We start from the raw sequence: 17,392 nt of genomic DNA on the forward strand, positions 1-17,392 counted from the left end.
TGTGTTTGTATTAGGTAGTTGTTGTGGAATTGTTAGATTACTTGTTAGCTATTGCTGCACTGTCGTAACTAGATGCCCAAGCATTTCGCTACACTCGCAATAACAACTGCTAACCATGTGTATGTGACCAATAACATTTGATTTTGAAATCACGCAGTCCCACAATTGGCAAGTAGGTGGGGATGAGACCGCGCTGAGACAGGCGCATCTCAACTGTCGCATCACCTTTTCAAGGAAATGTTGTAGGCTAACCAGGGGTTGTCATGTATGTCAATCTATTTTATGAAGAGATAAGGAAGTGACTTTCAGGCTTTTCATCATAGAATGTCCTTGGCGCAGTCATGGAGTAAACGTGAGAAGAAACTGAGTGGACTATCACCTGTGGATTCATTTGAACGGCAGCACTGTTTTCAGCATAAACCGAAGTCAGACGGAAGTTTTCTATTGACAGTTTGAGAGATGAGATGAGGCTCACCCATTTAAAACTTGGATGTATTCTGGCTTGTGCTTTTCTCTCTCTAACCTGGTTTACCGCTCATAATGGAAATGGTAAGGTGTCGCACATGTCACACTATTCTGTTTACATTATGATGTATTAGGCTACAAACTTTTTTCAAAAGGTTAAACCTTGTACATAACTGAATTCAGTTTTCTATTGTTTTCAAATGTTAATACTGGAAGCTAAATACATGATAAATTGAACATTATAAACTGGATGGTCCGAGCCCTGAATGCTGATTGGCTGACAGCAGTGGTATGACAAAACATTTATTTTTACTGCTTCAATTACGTTGGTAAACAGTTTATAATAGTAATAAAGCACGCGGGTTTGTGGTATATGAGCAATATACCACGGCTAAGGGCTGTGTCCAGGCACTCCGCGATGCATTGTGCCTAAGAACAGTCCTTAGGCGTGGTATATTGGCCATATACCACACCCCCTCATATATTATTGCTTAATTATACAATGGGTGGGTCTAATCCTGAATGCTGATTGGTTAAAACTGCATTCCAGCCGGTGTCTATTCCAAAAGTTACCACAGACTAAATCCATGACATGAAAATGCCCATTTACTCCATCTGACTGCGCAATCCGCTGTCTCATCAGCCCAGCCAGGCAATTTATAAACTTTATCTCCACTATAAAGAGCATCTAGACATTATCTCACATTTCTTTTAGACTAACATTTAGTGTTCAACAGCAGAGATTTGTAGAAACCTTGCTCTCAGTCTCTCCGACATTTGCAACATTGTTTTAATATTCAAATTCGATCTCCAGGATGAGACAGACAGGCAGGCAGCATTTCTTAGCCAATCAAAATCATAAATCGTCCGGCATAATTTTTATGGATATATACAAAGACTTGTCAATTGAAAAAAGGTCAAATGAAATGAAGTGCAGCTAGTTTGCACTCTCTGCAGCTTCAGTTTGAAGTGATTGTGTTAGCTGTGTTGTCGGCTAGCTCCTCTGAACAACAGTGTCTTGACAAGTGAGCACATTTTCTATGCCAGGAAAAATTGCGCCTCATCAATTCAAATCAAATTTTATTGATCCCATACACGTGTTTAGCAGATGTTATTGCGAGTGTAGCTAAATGCTTGTGCTTCTAGTTCAACAGTGCAGCAATTTCTAACAAGTAATATCTAACAATTTCACAACAAATATCTAATACACACAAATCTAAGTAAAGGAATGGAATTAAGAATATATAAATACATGGATGAGCAATTTCAGAGCAGCATAGACTAAGATACAGAAGATAGTATAGAATACAGTATATATATAAGAAGAGTAATGCAAGATATGTAAACATTATTAAAGTGAATAGTGTTCAATTATTAAAGTGGCCAGTGATTTCAAGTATGTGTATGTAGGCTGCAGCCTCTCTGATAGTAATGGCTATTTAACAGTCTGATGGCCTTGAGATAGAAGCTTGGGGGGTGCTCCCTCTGTTTCCTGAAGTCCATGATCATCTCCTTTGTTTTGTTGACGTTGAGTGAGAGGTTATTTTCCTGACATCACACTCTCAGAGTCCTAGCTCATTGTTATGGATGTATCCAAATAAATGTCACTAGAAAACAGCTTAAACTAATGCAAAATCAGCTACTGTTGTTATTCTCGCTGGGCTTTTTGACGTGACTGTAAGTTAGCCGTAGTTGGCTTTCTAGCAAGCAAGGGATAAGAACGTTGCCAGCCAGTATGGCAATGGAAAATTTAGAACGAACGACTGGGTTACGTCTCTGGCAATCGAACCGATAGAACGAACGACCAGCCGGCTTGGGTAGCAACCCTATATTTTTGTCGGGACTATATCTTGTGGAAGGATGAAATAGTATGAATAAATAACATTTTTTATGAAAATATGTAAATCATTATTTGAATATGTTGGTAAGCCATTGTATGAAAGTGATAATGCCCTCGAAGCCGGTGTTTGGAGGATATATCGGCCCGGTGCCAATAACCCCCCGTGCCATTATATCCGCCCAGTTATCACTTAATTGTAAATTGGGTGGTACAAGTCCTGAATGCTGATTGGCTGACAGCCCTGGTATATCAGAATGTATACCACGGGTATGACAAAAATGTATTTTTACTGGTCTAATTACGTTGGTAACCAGTTTATAATAGCAATAAGGCACCTCGGGGCTTTGTGGTATATGGCCAATATACCACGGTTAAGGGATGTGTCCCGGTATTCCTTATTGCGTCGTGAATAAGAACAGCCCTTAGCCGTGGTATATTAACCATATACCACACCTCCCCGGGCCTTATTGCTTAAATATATTGAATCATATAGGTCTACCTAGAATTTGAATGGTTCTCATCTAGATGTATTGCCATGATTTTGCAACACCAGGGGCCGCATTTATAAACATTGCATAAGTACAAAATATACCCTAAAATGTGCATGCGCCAGTTTTAATGCAAAAGTTGGCATTTATTTAAAAAGATATCTTCATGTGAGAATGTGCTCACCTCCCTGCAAACCTTAGACCATGTGTAAGCACATCTGTTAGTGATTGAAATCATTATTGTATTGAAAGCTGGCAAGTAAATAAATAAATAAAAGGAAAACAGGAAAACATTATTAACAATGCACCATTAGTGAGAAAAGCCACAATCTGTTGTTTTTTTAGAATCTAAAATAATTAGACACAGGAATCTTTTTTCTATTTTATTTTCATAACCAATGCAGAATATATTCTCACCTTTTCTGGCCATGATATTCGCCAAGGACCCATACAACCATGCGTATCTCTCATTTAATTGCACCTAGTAGCCTGGTAAATAGATATATGTATTTCAAGTTTTGCAATATCATAGACAGCATGGTTTATAATACCGTTATACAGTCTATTTTAAGAGCTTATATTTTATATTGAAGTATGCCTAAGTATCAAGTTTCAAGTTTGTCATGTGCACAAGTACAGTGAAATGTCTTTGTTGCTTGCTCTTTCCCAACAATGTAGTAATTAATATCAGTAGTACTATAAAAAAAATAGTCAAGTAGCACAAAAAACATAATTAGAAATCCGTCTTGTAAATAGAACTGTATAGTGTAAGTACTGTAATTGCATTCTTTGACTAGCCTGCCCTACAATGTTTCAGAATTCAGACAGTCCATTGTCACCACAAAAGATGAATGGAGACGTTTTCCAGTTGCGAGTTTTAATGCTCGTTCACGTGCGCACAGTTTTACCACAGGTCTGATTTATAACGGGAGACATGCGTATGGCGTGCACCAAGTTTAGAAATCTCTCCTTTTTTTTTTACAGACTTTTCAGAAATGGAGCAGACAGAACTTTAATAGATCAGTCAAACTGTTGCAAATCAAAAATGTATACCTTGCACAACAAACATTGATTGGCCACTCAAACTCCTTGCTCTGGCCAAATGCTGCACCATGCCCACGGACGTTAGTTTCTTCTCTGCAATGAAGTATGTAGTGAAACAATAGACCAGCAGAATAATTCAGTTTGAATCATCAGGCAACAGCAAATACTCAGTTTGCTCTCTCGTGGGGCCTGCAGGGGTGTATGCCACACCAGTGAAGCACACAGAGTAAAAGTCATGATAACTTTATACCACGGTACCAGTTTTACATTATGTAATACTTCAAGATGGCGCTGCAGATGGCACCCCGACAAGACTAGGTTGATGAACAAATAAACTTCCTCTACCCTCCGTTCTGTTGGCGAACGTACAATCACTAGAGAACAAACTGGATGAGCTCCGCTCGAGACTATCCTATCAACGGGACATGAAAAACGGTAATATCCTATGCTTCTCAGAGTCGTGGCAGAATGAAGACATGGATATACATCTTGCTGGTTTTTCTAAGCATTGTCAAGACCGGATAGCAGACGCTGGTATGAAGAAGGAAGGAGGGGTACACAATCTTTAAGGAAGTCTCACATTTTTGCTCGCCTGAGTTAGAACACCTTATGATAAGCTGCAGACCATACTATTTACCGAGAGAGTTTTCATCTATGTTTTTCCTAGCTATCTATTTACCACCACAAACTGATGCTGGCACTAAGACCGCATTCAACAAACTGTATAGGCCCATAGTCAAACAAGAAAATGCACACCCAGAGGTGTGTCTCTTGGCAGGTGATTTTAATGCAGGGAAACTGAAATCCGTTACCAGTATGTCCCCTGTGCAACTAGAGGCGACAAAATTATAGATCACCTTTACTCCACACACAGAAATGCATACAAGGCTCTCCCTTTCGCAAATCTGACCATAACTTTATCCTCCTGGTTCCAGTTTACAAGCAAAAACTCAAAAAGGAAGTACCAGTGACACGCTCAATATGGAAGTGGTCCGATGATGCTAAGCTACAGGACTGTTTTGCTAGCACAGACTGGAATATGTTCCGGGATTCATCCGATAACATTGAGACGTTTACCACATCATTCACTGGCTTCTTTCGTAAGTGCTTTGACGTCTTCTTCCCCACAGTGACCGTACGTTTATATCCCAACAAGAAGCCATGGATTACAGGCAACATCCACACTGAGCTATTGGCTAAAACTGCCGCTTTCAAGGAGTGGACACTTATGCGGAAGCTTATAAGAAATCCCTCTACGACCTCCGATAAGCCATGAAACAGGCAAAGCAGCAATACAGGACAAAGGTGGATTCCTACTACATCGGCTCTGACACTTGTTGAATGTGTGCAAGCGAAATGCCTTGTATGCTCGCTTCAAGGCAAGCAACACAGAACCATTGTTTACGAGGATGCATATTTGGAGCATGCGCTGACCAGCTGGAAAGTGTCTTCACTGACATTTTTAACCTCTCCCTGACCCAGTCTGTAATACCTACGTGTTTCAAGCAGACCAACAAAGTCCCTGTGCCCAAGATAACCTGTCTAAATGACTATCGCCCCATAGCACTCACATCTGTAGCCATAAAATGCTTTGAAAGGCTGGTCATGGCTCACATCAACACCATCATCCCAGACACTCTGCACCCACTCCAATTTGCATAACACCCCAACAGATCCACAGATGACACAATCTCTAATGCTCGCCACACTGCCCTCTCCCACTTGGACAAGAGGAACACTTATGTGAGAATGCTGTTCATCGACTACAGCTCTGCGTTCAACACCATAGTGCCCTCCAAGCTCATCACTAAGCTCAGGACTTTGGGATTGAACACCTCCCTCTGCAGCTGGATCCTGAACTTCTTTACGGGCCTCCCCCAGGTGGTAAGGGTAGGCTACAACACATCTTCCACGTTGACCCTCAACGGGGGCCCCTCAGAGGTGCGTGTTTAGTCCCCTCCTGTACACCCTGTTCACCCACGACTGTGTGGCTGCGCACGACTCCAACACCATCATTAAGTTTGCTCACGACACAACAGTTATAGGCCTAATCACTGACAATGATGACATGGCCTATAGGGAGAAGTTTAGTGATGTGGCAGTGTGGTGCCAGGACAACAAACTCTCCCTCAACGTCAGCAAGACAAAGGAGCTGATTGTGGCACTACAGGAAATGGAGGTCCGAGCGCACCCCTATCCACATCGACAGGGCTGTAGTGGAGCAGGTAGAGAGCTTCAAGTTCCTCCGTGTCCACATCACTCAGAAATTAACATGGTCCATACACAACACAGTCATGAAGAAGGCATGACAAATTCTTCTTCCCCTTTGGGCTGAAATATATTGGTATGGACTTTCAGATCCTCTTGACTGGCTGCATCACCGCTTGGTATGGCAACTGCAGGGCACCCGACCGCAAGGCGCTACATAGGGTAGTGCGTACGGCCCAGTACATCACTGGTGCCCGAGCTCCCTGCCATCCAGGACCTCTATACCAGGTGGTGTCAAAGGAAGACCCTAAAAATTGTCAAAGACTCCAGCCACCCAAGTCAGACTTTTCTCGCTGCTAGTGGTACTGATGCACCAAGTCTGGAACCAACAGGACCCTGAACAGCTTCTACCCCCAAGCCATAAGACTGCTAAATAGTTAACCAAATACCTGCCCGAATTTGCACTAACTCTTTTGACTCCTCACATATGCTGCTGCTACTGTTTATTATTATTTATTATTTATCCTGTTGCCTAGTTACTTTATTCAGACCTATATGTAAATATCTACCTCAATTACCTCTTACCCATGCACATCGACCCGGTACTTGTACCATGTGTACTGTATAGCCAAGCTATCGTTACTCATTGTGTATTTATTCTTTGTGTTATTTTTCCATTTCTCTCTGAATTGTTGGGAAGGACCTGTAAGTTAGCATTTGACGGTTAGTCTACACCTGTTGTTTACGTAGCATGTGACTAACAATTTGACTGATTTTGATTCAATGACTTAAAAACCACTAGCGTGTGAGTTCCTTGTTGTCTGGGAAACACCATTATTTTTCTGCTTTAGACGTGTAACCCAGTAACTAAAACACAGGGTTTGTTGTTTGAGGAACTATGTGTTATGAATGGGGTTGTCATGGAAATCACAGCAGTGGAACGGGACTATGGGAAGATTAGCCTATACCTATTGTTGTCCTGCACCCAACTCCTCAATACATTTGCAAATTTGATGTCGATGGAGCTTTTTCAAATACACACTTTCAAACATTGACTTGTAACTGTTAATACTCTCTCTATCTCTTCTTATCTCTTTCTGTCATGCAACTGTATGGGTGGGTGTGTGTGTGCCTGTCGGTATGTGTACACGCGTGTGCGTATGTGTAGATGGGGATGAACCCCCCAACCACCCAGTTATGATCCAGCTGTATGAACGTCTGCTGGCTGCAGAGTTCAAGGGGGAGCTGCTGTCCAGGGAGCTCAGCAGTGTTCTGACCAGCCTGAGGAACCTCACCATACCTAACAACAGCTCCTCCACTAATATCCCAGGTGAGGGGACAGAGTTATCATGTTATCATCAGTGTACAGTCGCATCACAGGTGACAGTACAGCCATCCCACAGGTTGAATCAACATTGTTTCCACGTCATTTTAATTAAATTATGTTGAACCAACAGAATATACAGTACAAGGAAAAAGTTTGGACACACCTACTCATTCCAGGGTTTTTCATTATTTTTACTATTTTCTACATTGTAGAAAAATTGTGAAGACATCAAAACTATGAAATAACACATTAAATCATGTAGTAACCAAAAGAGTGTTAAACAAATCAATATATATATATATATATATATTTTTGAGATTCTTCTTGCCACTTTCTCAACCAGCTTTTTTATGTAATTATTTTATTTTTTATTTAACCTCATATCAAATGTATTTATATAGCCCTTCGTACATCAGCTGATATCTCAAAGTGCTGTACAGAAACCCAGCCTAAAACCCCAAACAGCAAGCAATGCAGGTGTAGAAGCACGGTGGCTAGGAAAAACTCCCTAGAAAGGCCAAAACCTAGGAAGAAACCTAGAGAGGAACCAGGCTATGTGGGGTGGCCAGTCCTCTTCTGGCTGTGCCGGGTGGAGATTATAACAGAACATGGCCAAGATGTTCAAATGTTCATAAATGACCAGCATGGTCGAAAAATAATAGGGCAGAACAGTTGAAACTGGAGCAGCAGCACGGTCAGGTGGACTGGGGACAGCAAGGAGTCATCATGTCAGGTAGTCCTGGGGCATGGTCCTAGGGCTCAGGTCCTCTGAGAGAGAGAGAAAGAGAGAATTAGAGAACGCACACTTAGATTCACACAGGACACCGAATAGGACAGGAGAAGTACTCCAGATATAACAAACTGACCCCAGTCCCCCGACACATAAACTACTGCAGCATAAATACTGGAGGCTGAGACAGGAGGGGTCAGGAGACACTGTGGCCCCATCCGAGGACACCCCCAGACAGGGCCAAACAGGAAGGATATAACCCCACCCACTTTGCCAAAGCACAGCCCCCACACCACTAAAGGGATATCTTCAACCACCAACATACAATCCTGAGACAAGGCTGAGTATAGCCCACAAATATCTCCGCCATGGCACAACCCAAGGGGGGGGGGGCGCCAACCCAGACAGGATGACCACATCAGTGAATCAACCCACTCAGGTGACGCACCCCTTCCAGGGACGGCATGAGAGAGCCCCAGTAAGCCAGTGACTCAGCCCCTGTAATAGGTTTAGAGGCAGAGAATCCCAGTGGAAAACGGGGAACTGGCCAGGCAGAGACAGCAAGGGCGGTTCGTTGCTCCAGAGCCTTTCCGTTCACCTTCCCACTCCTGGGCCAGACTACACTCAAATCATATGACCCACTGAAGAGATGAGTCTTCAGTAAAGACTTAAAGGTTGAGACCGAGTTTGCGTCTCTGACATGGGTAGGCAGACCGTTCCATAAAAATGGAGCTCTATAGGAGAAAGCCCTGCCTCCAGCTGTTTGCTTAGAAATTCTAGGGACAATTAGGAGGCCTGCGTCTTGTGACCGTAGCGTACGTGTAGGTATGTACGGCAGGACCAAATCAGAGAGATAGGTAGGAGCAAGCCCATGTAATGCTTTGTAGGTTAGCAGTAAAACCTTGAAATCAGCCCTTGCTTTGACAGGAAGCCAGTGTAGAGAGGCTAGCACTGGAGTAATATGATCAAATTTTTTGGTTCTAGTCAGGATTCTAGCAGCCGTATTTAGCACTAACTGAAGTTTATTCAGTGCTTTATCCGGGTAGCCGGAAAGTAGAGCATTGCAGTAGTCTAACCTAGAAGTGACAAAAGCATGGATTAATTTTTCTGCATCATTTTTGGACAGAAAGTTTCTGACGTAGATGGAAAAAAGCTGTCCTTGAAATGGTCTTGATATGTTCTTCAAAAGAGAGATCAGGGTCCAGAGTAACGCCGAGGTCCTTCACAGTTTTATTTGAGATGACTGTACAACCATTAAGATTAATTGTCAGATTCAACAGAAGATCTCTTTGTTTCTTGGGACCTAGAACAAGCATCTCTGTTTTGTCCGAGTTTAAAAGTAGAAAGTTTGCAGCCATCCACTTCCTTATGTCTGAAACACATGCTTCTAGCAAGGGCAATTTTGGGGCTTCACCATGTTTCATTGAAATGTACAGCTGTGTGTCATCCGCATAGCAGTGAAAGTTAACATTATGTTTTCGAATAACATCCCCAAGAGGTAAAATATATAGTGAAAACAATAGTGGTCCTAAAACGGAACCTTGAGGAACACCGAAATTTACAGTTGATTTGTCAGAGGACAAACCATTCACAGAGACAAACTGATATCTTTCCGACAGATAAGATCTAAACCAGGCCAGAACTTGTCCGTGTAGACCAATTTCCAATCTCTCCAAAAGAATGTGGTGATCGATGGTATCAAAAGCAGCACTAAGGTCTAGGAGCACGAGGACAGATGCAGAGCCTCGGTCCGATGCCATTAAAATGTAATTTACCACCTTCACAAGTGCCGTCTCAGTGCTATGATGGGGTCTAAAACCAGACTGAAGCATTTCGTATACATTGTTTGTCTTCAGGAAGGCAGTGAGTTGCTGCGCAACAGCCTTTTCTAAAAATTTTGAGAGGAATGGGAGATTCGATATAGACCGATAGTTTTTTATATTTTCTGGGTCAAGGTTTGGCTTTTTCAAGAGAGGCTTTATTACTGCCACTTTTAGTGAGTTTGGTACACATCCGGTGGATAGAGAGCCATTTATTATGTTCAACATAGGAGGGCCAAGCACAGGAAGCAGCTCTTTCAGTAGTTTAGTTGGAATAGGGTCCAGTATGCAGCTTGAAGGTTTAGAGGTCATGATTATTTTCATCATTGTGTCAAGAGATATAGGACTAAAACACTTGAGCGTCTCTCTTGATCCTAGGTCCTGGCAGAGTTGTGCAGACTCAGGACAACTGAGCTTTGAAGGAATATGCAGATTTAAAGAGGAGTCCGTAATTTGCTTTCTAATAATCATCATCTTTTCCTCAAAGAAGTTCATGAATTTATCACTGCTAAAGTGAAAGTCATCCTCTCTTGGGGAATGCTGCTTTTTAGTTAGCTTTGCGACAGTATCAAAAAGGAATTTTGGATTGTTCTTATTTTCCTCAATTAAGTTAGAAAAATAGGATGATCGAGCAGCAGTAAGGGCTCTTCGGTACTGCATGGTACTGTCTTTCCAAGCTAGTCGGAAGACTTCCAGTTTGGTTTTAATTAGGCAAGTCAGTTAAGAACAAATTCTTATTTACAATGACGGCCTACCAAAAGGCCTCCTGCGGGGACGGGAGCCTGGGATTAAAAAAATAAATACAGTATAGATATAGGACAAAACACACATCACAACAAGAGATACATAACACTACATAAAGAGAGACCTAAAGACAACAACATAACAAGGCAGAAACACATGACAACACAGCATGGTAGCAACACAATATGGTAACAGCACAAAAACATGGTACAAACATTATTGGGCAAAGTCAACAGCACAAAGGTCAAGAAAGTGGAGACAGCAATACATCATACAAAGCAGCCACAACTGTCAGTAAGAGTGTCCATGATTGAGTCTTTGAATGAAGAGATTGAGATAAAACTGTCCAGTTTGAGTGTTTGTTGCAGCTCTTCCAGTTGCTAGCTGCAGCGAAATGAAAAGAGAAGTGACCCAGGGATGTGTGTGCTTTGGGGACCTTTAACAGTATGTGACTGGCAGAACGGGTGTTGTATGTGTAGGATGAGGGCTGCAGTAGATACCTCAGATAGGGGGGAGTGAGGCCTAAGAGGGTTTAATAAATAAGCATCATCCAGTGTGTCTTGCAACGGGTATACAGAGATGACCAGTTTACAGAGGAGTATATTGTTCTCTGATGTGTCCTATAAGGAGCATTGGTGGCAAATCTGATGGCCGAATGGAAAAGAACATCTAGCCGCTTGAGAGCGCCCTTACCTGCCGATCTATAAATTATATCTCCGAAATCTAGCATGGGTAGGATGGTCATCTGAATCTGGGTTAGTTTGGAAGCTGGGGTGAAAGAGGAGCGATTACGATAGAGGAAACCAAGTCTAGATTTAACTTTAGCCTGCAGCTTTGATATGTGCTGAGAGAAGGACAGTGTACCGTCTTGCCATATTCCCAAGTACTTGTATGCAGTGACTACCTAAAGCTCTAAACCCTCAGAGGTGGTAATAACACCTGTGTGAACAGGAGCATTCTTCTTACCAAACCACATGATCTTTGTTTTGGAGGTGTTTAGAACAAGGTTAAGGGTAGAGAAAGCTTGTTAGACACTAAGAAAGCTTTATTGTAGAGCATTTAACACAAAATAAGGGGAGGGGCCAGCTGAGTATAAGACTGTATCATCTGCATATAAATGGATGAGAGAGCTTCCTACTGCCTGAGCTATGTTGTTGATGTAAATTGAGAAGAGCGTGGGGCCTAGGATTGAGCCTTGGGGTACTCCCTTGGTGACAGGCAGTGGCTGAGACAGCAGATTTTCTGATTTTATACACTGCACTCTTTGAGAGAGGTAGTTAGCAAACCAGGCCAAAGACCCCTCAGAGACACCAATACTCCTTAGCCGGCCCACAAGAATTGAATGGTTCATACGGTAGTCACCTGGAATGCATTTCAATTAACAGGCGTGCCTTGTTAAAAGTTAAATTGTGGAATTTCTTTCCTTCTTAATGCTTTTGAGCCAATCCGTTGTGTTGTGACAAAGTAGGGTTGGTATCCAGAACATAGCCCTATTTTGTAAAATACTATATTATGGCAAGAACAGCTCAAATAAGCAAAGAGAAACAACAGTCCTTCATTACTTTTAGACATGAAGGTCAGTCAATCCGGAATATTTCAAGAACTTTTAAAGACCATACTTAGGGGATATTTAGGGCAGTGTCAATAATGTACCAGTGCTTTCTGATAATGTCCTTAAATACATTCCCCAATGGTGAATTCCAAGAGCTCTTCCTGAGTCCCTGTATAGATCAGGAAAAATATCATCCAAATATATCCGAATGAGGAGAATATTGGGGAGAAATGGGTTTAGGTCTGGATTCAGCACCACCTGTTTTTCAATCATTCCTAGATACAGGTTAGCATAATTAGGAGCCATAGTACTCCCTATCGCTGTCCCTTTGGTCTGGAAGAGAAAAGTCTCCTCTGAAGAGAAAATAGTTGGAGGTTAGTACCAGTTCAGTCAAGTCCACAATACAATTGGTGCTGAGGAGAGCATTAAGGGGACATTCATTAAGGTAGAACTTGAGGGCCTTAGATCTTAATGGATACATACTTTAGAACAATGGTGGAATCTTCCCGATTTCTCTCTCTCTCTCTCTCTCACTCTCTCTCTCTCACCCCCTCTCGCTGCACTTTTGAGAAGTCAAGATAAAACTGTAAGCAGTGTCAACAAAGCTAAATGATTGTTTTATGTCTGACCGTTACTTGTGTGTTTGGTTTGGTTTTTGGTGATGTGGAGTGTAGAAGGACCGATAAAGAGAAATCTCAGTCTGCTGTCCTCCAGACTGCCCAACGCCTACCTCTACCTGCCCCACTTACGGGATCACCCAGACAGCCTGATTCCTAACGTGGTCCTGGGACAAGGCCGAACTGGAGGTGAGCGACGAGGCATGTAAAAATGTCTCTTGGTAAACGTGTCCTCTTTGACAAACCAGAGGGGTGTTAAAGTGAGAGGCTACAAAGCTTGGTGTGGTTTGCTAGTGTCAGTCTGTACTGTGGCCCGCAGCCTGTAACCCCTATCCTGCCACCTCACCCACCCTGCTCAGTGTTGACTTTATTCCAGTGAATGGTTTACTTTAGTGTGTGTATGTGTGTGTGTGTGTGTGTGTGTGTGTGTCAGTGTCCCTGGTATTGGGGATCCCTACAGTGAAGCGTCAGAAGCAGAGCTACCTGGTTAGCACCCTGAAGTCCCTCCTCTACGACCTTTCACCTTCTGAACGGAACGACACCGTCATCATCATCTTTGTTGCCGAGGTAACCTGCTCAGATACCCTGATAGGGGCGTATAGAATGGGATGGTCTTAGCCAATCAAACTGCTTTTAAAACAAAACACTTGACAGTAACAATAGGCCCACATCATGTTACTTAAAGTGCCTTTTTTAGATGGTAATCATAAAAATAATTTACTTTTTAGTTGGGGTAATGTAGCTTGAGGTGGGAAGACTGCGGTCTGGTCTCTGCCTCGGGACAAATCAACCTATTGTTATTAACGCAGAATATCGACTGATTATGATGGAAAGAATGTAGTGATTCATTTTCAAGGAAAGACCTGCTAAACCTGTTGTGTGACCGTGCCTTTCAGAAGCCTAGGTACAGTATGTATGTTATCACACTACACACCTAAACTACAGGAATGGACGAGCACATTACGAGAAATGCCTGTTCTAGATTCCCAGTTAAGTAACTCATTCTAAAGACCTCAGATCAAACTATGTAGCCCAAAAGCACATGTCTATCTAAGTACATGGCTCTTATTATAGCCCTCAAATTCAAATTTGTACTTTGAAGCCAGTTGCATTGCTTTTTTTCCATTCTTCCCTTCTAATCAGGGGCTGATTTAGACCTGGCACACCAGGTGGTTGCAATTCATTACCAGGTTGAACAGAAGACCAGCAGTAGTCTGGAACTCATAGGGTAGGATTTGAATACTTCTGGTATATAGTAGGCGCCAAAAATAAATGATCATCTTGCTAGCCAGGACACACTCATTTTCACAATTTCACAAATATTATTCAAATCAATAAATCATTGCACGTTTTTTGGGCTCATTCAGCAGTTTTTACCTGATTTAGGTCTAATCATGTTGAAAAATATTGTTAATAGTACCATTAATATTCCTAAAACATAAGTAGAAAAGTATAATGTTGCTGCTTCCTGTCGTCATGTATTTTTGTGTGTTAAAACACCAATTTTTAATGTGCAAGTTTATAATCCATATTTTGAAATAAGTGATATGATAATATGTTGAAGACGGATAAATACAAATTACTCCCTATACACAGGTGTCACACTTGTGTTCAGATTGCTTGTATTTTGCTAAATTAGTACCTTAACTGCCCACGCATCGACATTTACCAAGCGGTCACTCCAGACTGAAATCTACTGTAATCAATAGCGTGCGCATATTAATCTGTCACATCGATATTGTATGAAAATCAATGGAACCAGGACAATTTGCTGCCGTTACATGTGCCAATGGCCCTCCTCTGAAAGACAAACCACAACGAACTTGCGTATACTACATAAACAGTATAACTCTCGATACATAAACCTGTAGTAGCCATTTGTCAACTCATGTCCTTGTGGGACAGTGTTTATAGTAGATATGGCCAATACGAAAAAGGACACACTTTTGACTGGATAATTTTTAACAAATCATCTCTCCACAGGAAGTTCTAAAAAGTGACATGGATTGCCTCTCATTTGAGTGATAGCTTGACTGTCCAATCCATGTATTTGTTTGTGGCTAGCAGCTTTCATAACGAGAGCACCCTGAATTTTGAAGTCCTGGGATGGACAGGTGTGTATGATAAAATCAACAGTACCAAACCAAAGATATGAATCGGTTTTAATGCAATCAATTGACTGTGCCTTTAGAAGGTATTTTCACACCCCTTGAATTTCTCGACATTTTGTTGTTACATCCTGAATTTAAAAGGAATTAATTTCAAATTCTGTGTCACTGGCATAGACACAATTGAATTAAAAATGAAAAGCTGAAATGTCTTGAGTCAGTAAGTATTCAACCCTTTTGTTATGGTAAGCCTAAATACGGTCAGGAGTACAAATTGCTTAACAAGTCACATAATAATTTGCATGGCCTCACTCTGTGGATTAATAGTGCTTAACATTCATTTTTAAATGACTACCTCATCTCTGTACCGCACACATACAGTTATCTTTAAGGTCCCTCAGTCGTGCAGTGAATTTCAAACATGGATTCAACCATAAAGACCAGGGAGGTTTTCCAATGCCTTGCAAAGAAGAGCACCTATTGGTAGATAGGTGATTACAATTTTTAAAAAGCAGACAATGAGTTTCCCTTTGAGCATGGTGAAGTTATTAATTACACTTTGGATGATGTATCGATACACCCAGTCACTACAAAGATACAGGCGTCCTTCCTAACTCAGTTGCCAGTGAGGAAGAAAACCCGCTCATTGATTTCACCATAAGGCCAATGGTGACTGTGATAGGAGGAAACTGAGGATGGATAAACAACATTGTAGTTACACCACGATACTAACCTAACCTAAATAAATGCATCCTGTTTGCAATAAGGCACTAAAGTAAAACTGTAAACCATTGATTCTACTGCACACACACCCCTCTAGTAACATTACCTCATGTTTCATCTACATTGATTCTACTGCACACACACCCCTCTAGTAACATTACCTCATGTTTCATCTACATTGATTCTACTGCACACACACCCCTCTAGTAACATTACCTCATGTTTCATCTACATTGATTCTACTGCACACACACCCCTCTAGTAACATTACCTCATGTTTCAGGTGGGCTTTCACTGGATTTCCTCTTCTCTCATTTATTCCTCTTCTCTCATTTATTCCTCTTCTCTCATTTATTCCTCTTCTCTCATTTATTCCTCTTCTCTCTCATTTATTCCTCTTCTCTCATTTATTCCTCTTCTCTCTGTATCTTTATTTCAGACGGATACAGAATACGTCAACAGTGTAGCAGAACTCCTAGAGAAGAAGTGAGAAGTTTTGGTCATTTGTGATTGTAATTTGACTGTTGTTGGCTATGTTTTGTCATTTGACTGTTGTTGGCTGTGTTTTGTCATTTGACTGTTGTTGGCTGTGTTTTGTCATTTGACTGTTGTTGGCTGTGTTTTGTCATTTGACTGTTGTTGGCTGTGTTTTGTCATTTGACTGTTGTTGGCTGTGTTTTGTAGTTTAAACATGTTTTGCTGTGTTTTTTTGTAGTTTGACTTTGTTTTGTAGTTTGTCTGTTTCTTCACTGTGTTTAGTAGTTCACCTGTGGTGTGTGTGTGGCTGTAGTTTTCCTAAGGATGTGCACTCAGGCCTGCTGGAGGTAGTGTCCCCTTCTCAGTACTTCTACCCCAACTTCAGCAGACTCAGGGAAACCTTCGGAGACTCCAAGGAGAGAGTCAAGTGAGAAACGGACTCATGCACAACCCAACACAGTCCAACACATACAGATGCGTGGTCTTACAACCATGGGAAAAAAATTAAGAAAAAAACTGAAATCGAAGTCTAACACGTCACATCATGTGCACCTGCAGTAAGTGGTTTGTGTTGTGGTTGTGGTTGTTTTCAGATGGCGCACAAAGCAGAACTTGGATTATAGCTTCCTGATGCTCTACGCCCAGGAGAAGGGAACCTATTATGTACAGGTGGGGTCAGAGTTCCACCTCTCTGATTGGTCAGTCAGTCTGAAATCATATTCATGTATTAACACATCCTCATTAAAAATGTGTGTTGTCAGTTGGAGGATGACATCGTGGCTAATCCTGGTTACTCTCAGACCATGAAAATATACGTCAGAAAGCTGGCCACCGATGACTGGATGTTCCTGGAGTTCTCTCAGCTCGGCTTCATCGGTGAGTCTATGCTCTTCTGCGAAAGTGTCTGTTCTCAGGGCTTCTGGAAAAGGAGGGTGTAGTTAGTAGTAAGACAACTGTGGGAACTAAAGCAGATGAACACACACTTTATTTATTACCTTTATTTAATGAGGGAAGTTACTGACTCTCACAGATGAGAGTATGTACACGTGTATGTGGATACAATAGACTCATGACTCTCCCTTCCTGGACAGATACAAGGCACTCCCTTCGGCAAATCGGGTCACACACACCACCTGCTCCTCCTCACTTATAGGCAGAAACTTAATCAGGAAACACCCATGGTAAGGACTGTTCAACGTTGGTCTGATCAATCGGAATCTATGCTTCAAGACTGTTTTGATCACGCGGA

At 41.8% G+C, this 17,392-nt stretch overlaps 1 protein-coding gene across 3 annotated transcripts in view; it reads left to right on the forward strand.

Moving 5' to 3' along the window:
• Positions 1-242: 242 nt before the first annotated feature.
• The window catches only part of LOC112220929 (alpha-1,3-mannosyl-glycoprotein 4-beta-N-acetylglucosaminyltransferase B-like), a 28,198-nt gene continuing 11,048 nt past the window's right edge, over positions 243-17,392 (forward strand). For 2 of the 3 annotated variants that reach the window (XR_006079554.1, XM_042303083.1), the window contains exons 1-8: positions 243-549; positions 7,214-7,375; positions 12,893-13,024; positions 13,269-13,402; positions 16,106-16,152; positions 16,457-16,570; positions 16,737-16,812; positions 16,905-17,019. Coding sequence is in view for 2 of the 3 variants with exons in the window: in XM_042303083.1 (XP_042159017.1) it covers positions 465-549; positions 7,214-7,375; positions 12,893-13,024; positions 13,269-13,402; positions 16,106-16,152; positions 16,457-16,570; positions 16,737-16,812; positions 16,905-17,019 (865 nt within the window). In the remaining variant the exon portion in view is untranslated. The remainder of the gene's footprint in view (positions 550-7,213; positions 7,376-12,892; positions 13,025-13,268; positions 13,403-16,105; positions 16,153-16,456; positions 16,571-16,736; positions 16,813-16,904; positions 17,020-17,392) is intronic. The other variant, XM_042303084.1, reaches the window with a different exon arrangement.

This window comes from Oncorhynchus tshawytscha, linkage group LG21 (assembly GCF_018296145.1).
Source record: "Oncorhynchus tshawytscha isolate Ot180627B linkage group LG21, Otsh_v2.0, whole genome shotgun sequence".
NCBI lineage: Eukaryota > Metazoa > Chordata > Actinopteri > Salmoniformes > Salmonidae > Oncorhynchus > Oncorhynchus tshawytscha.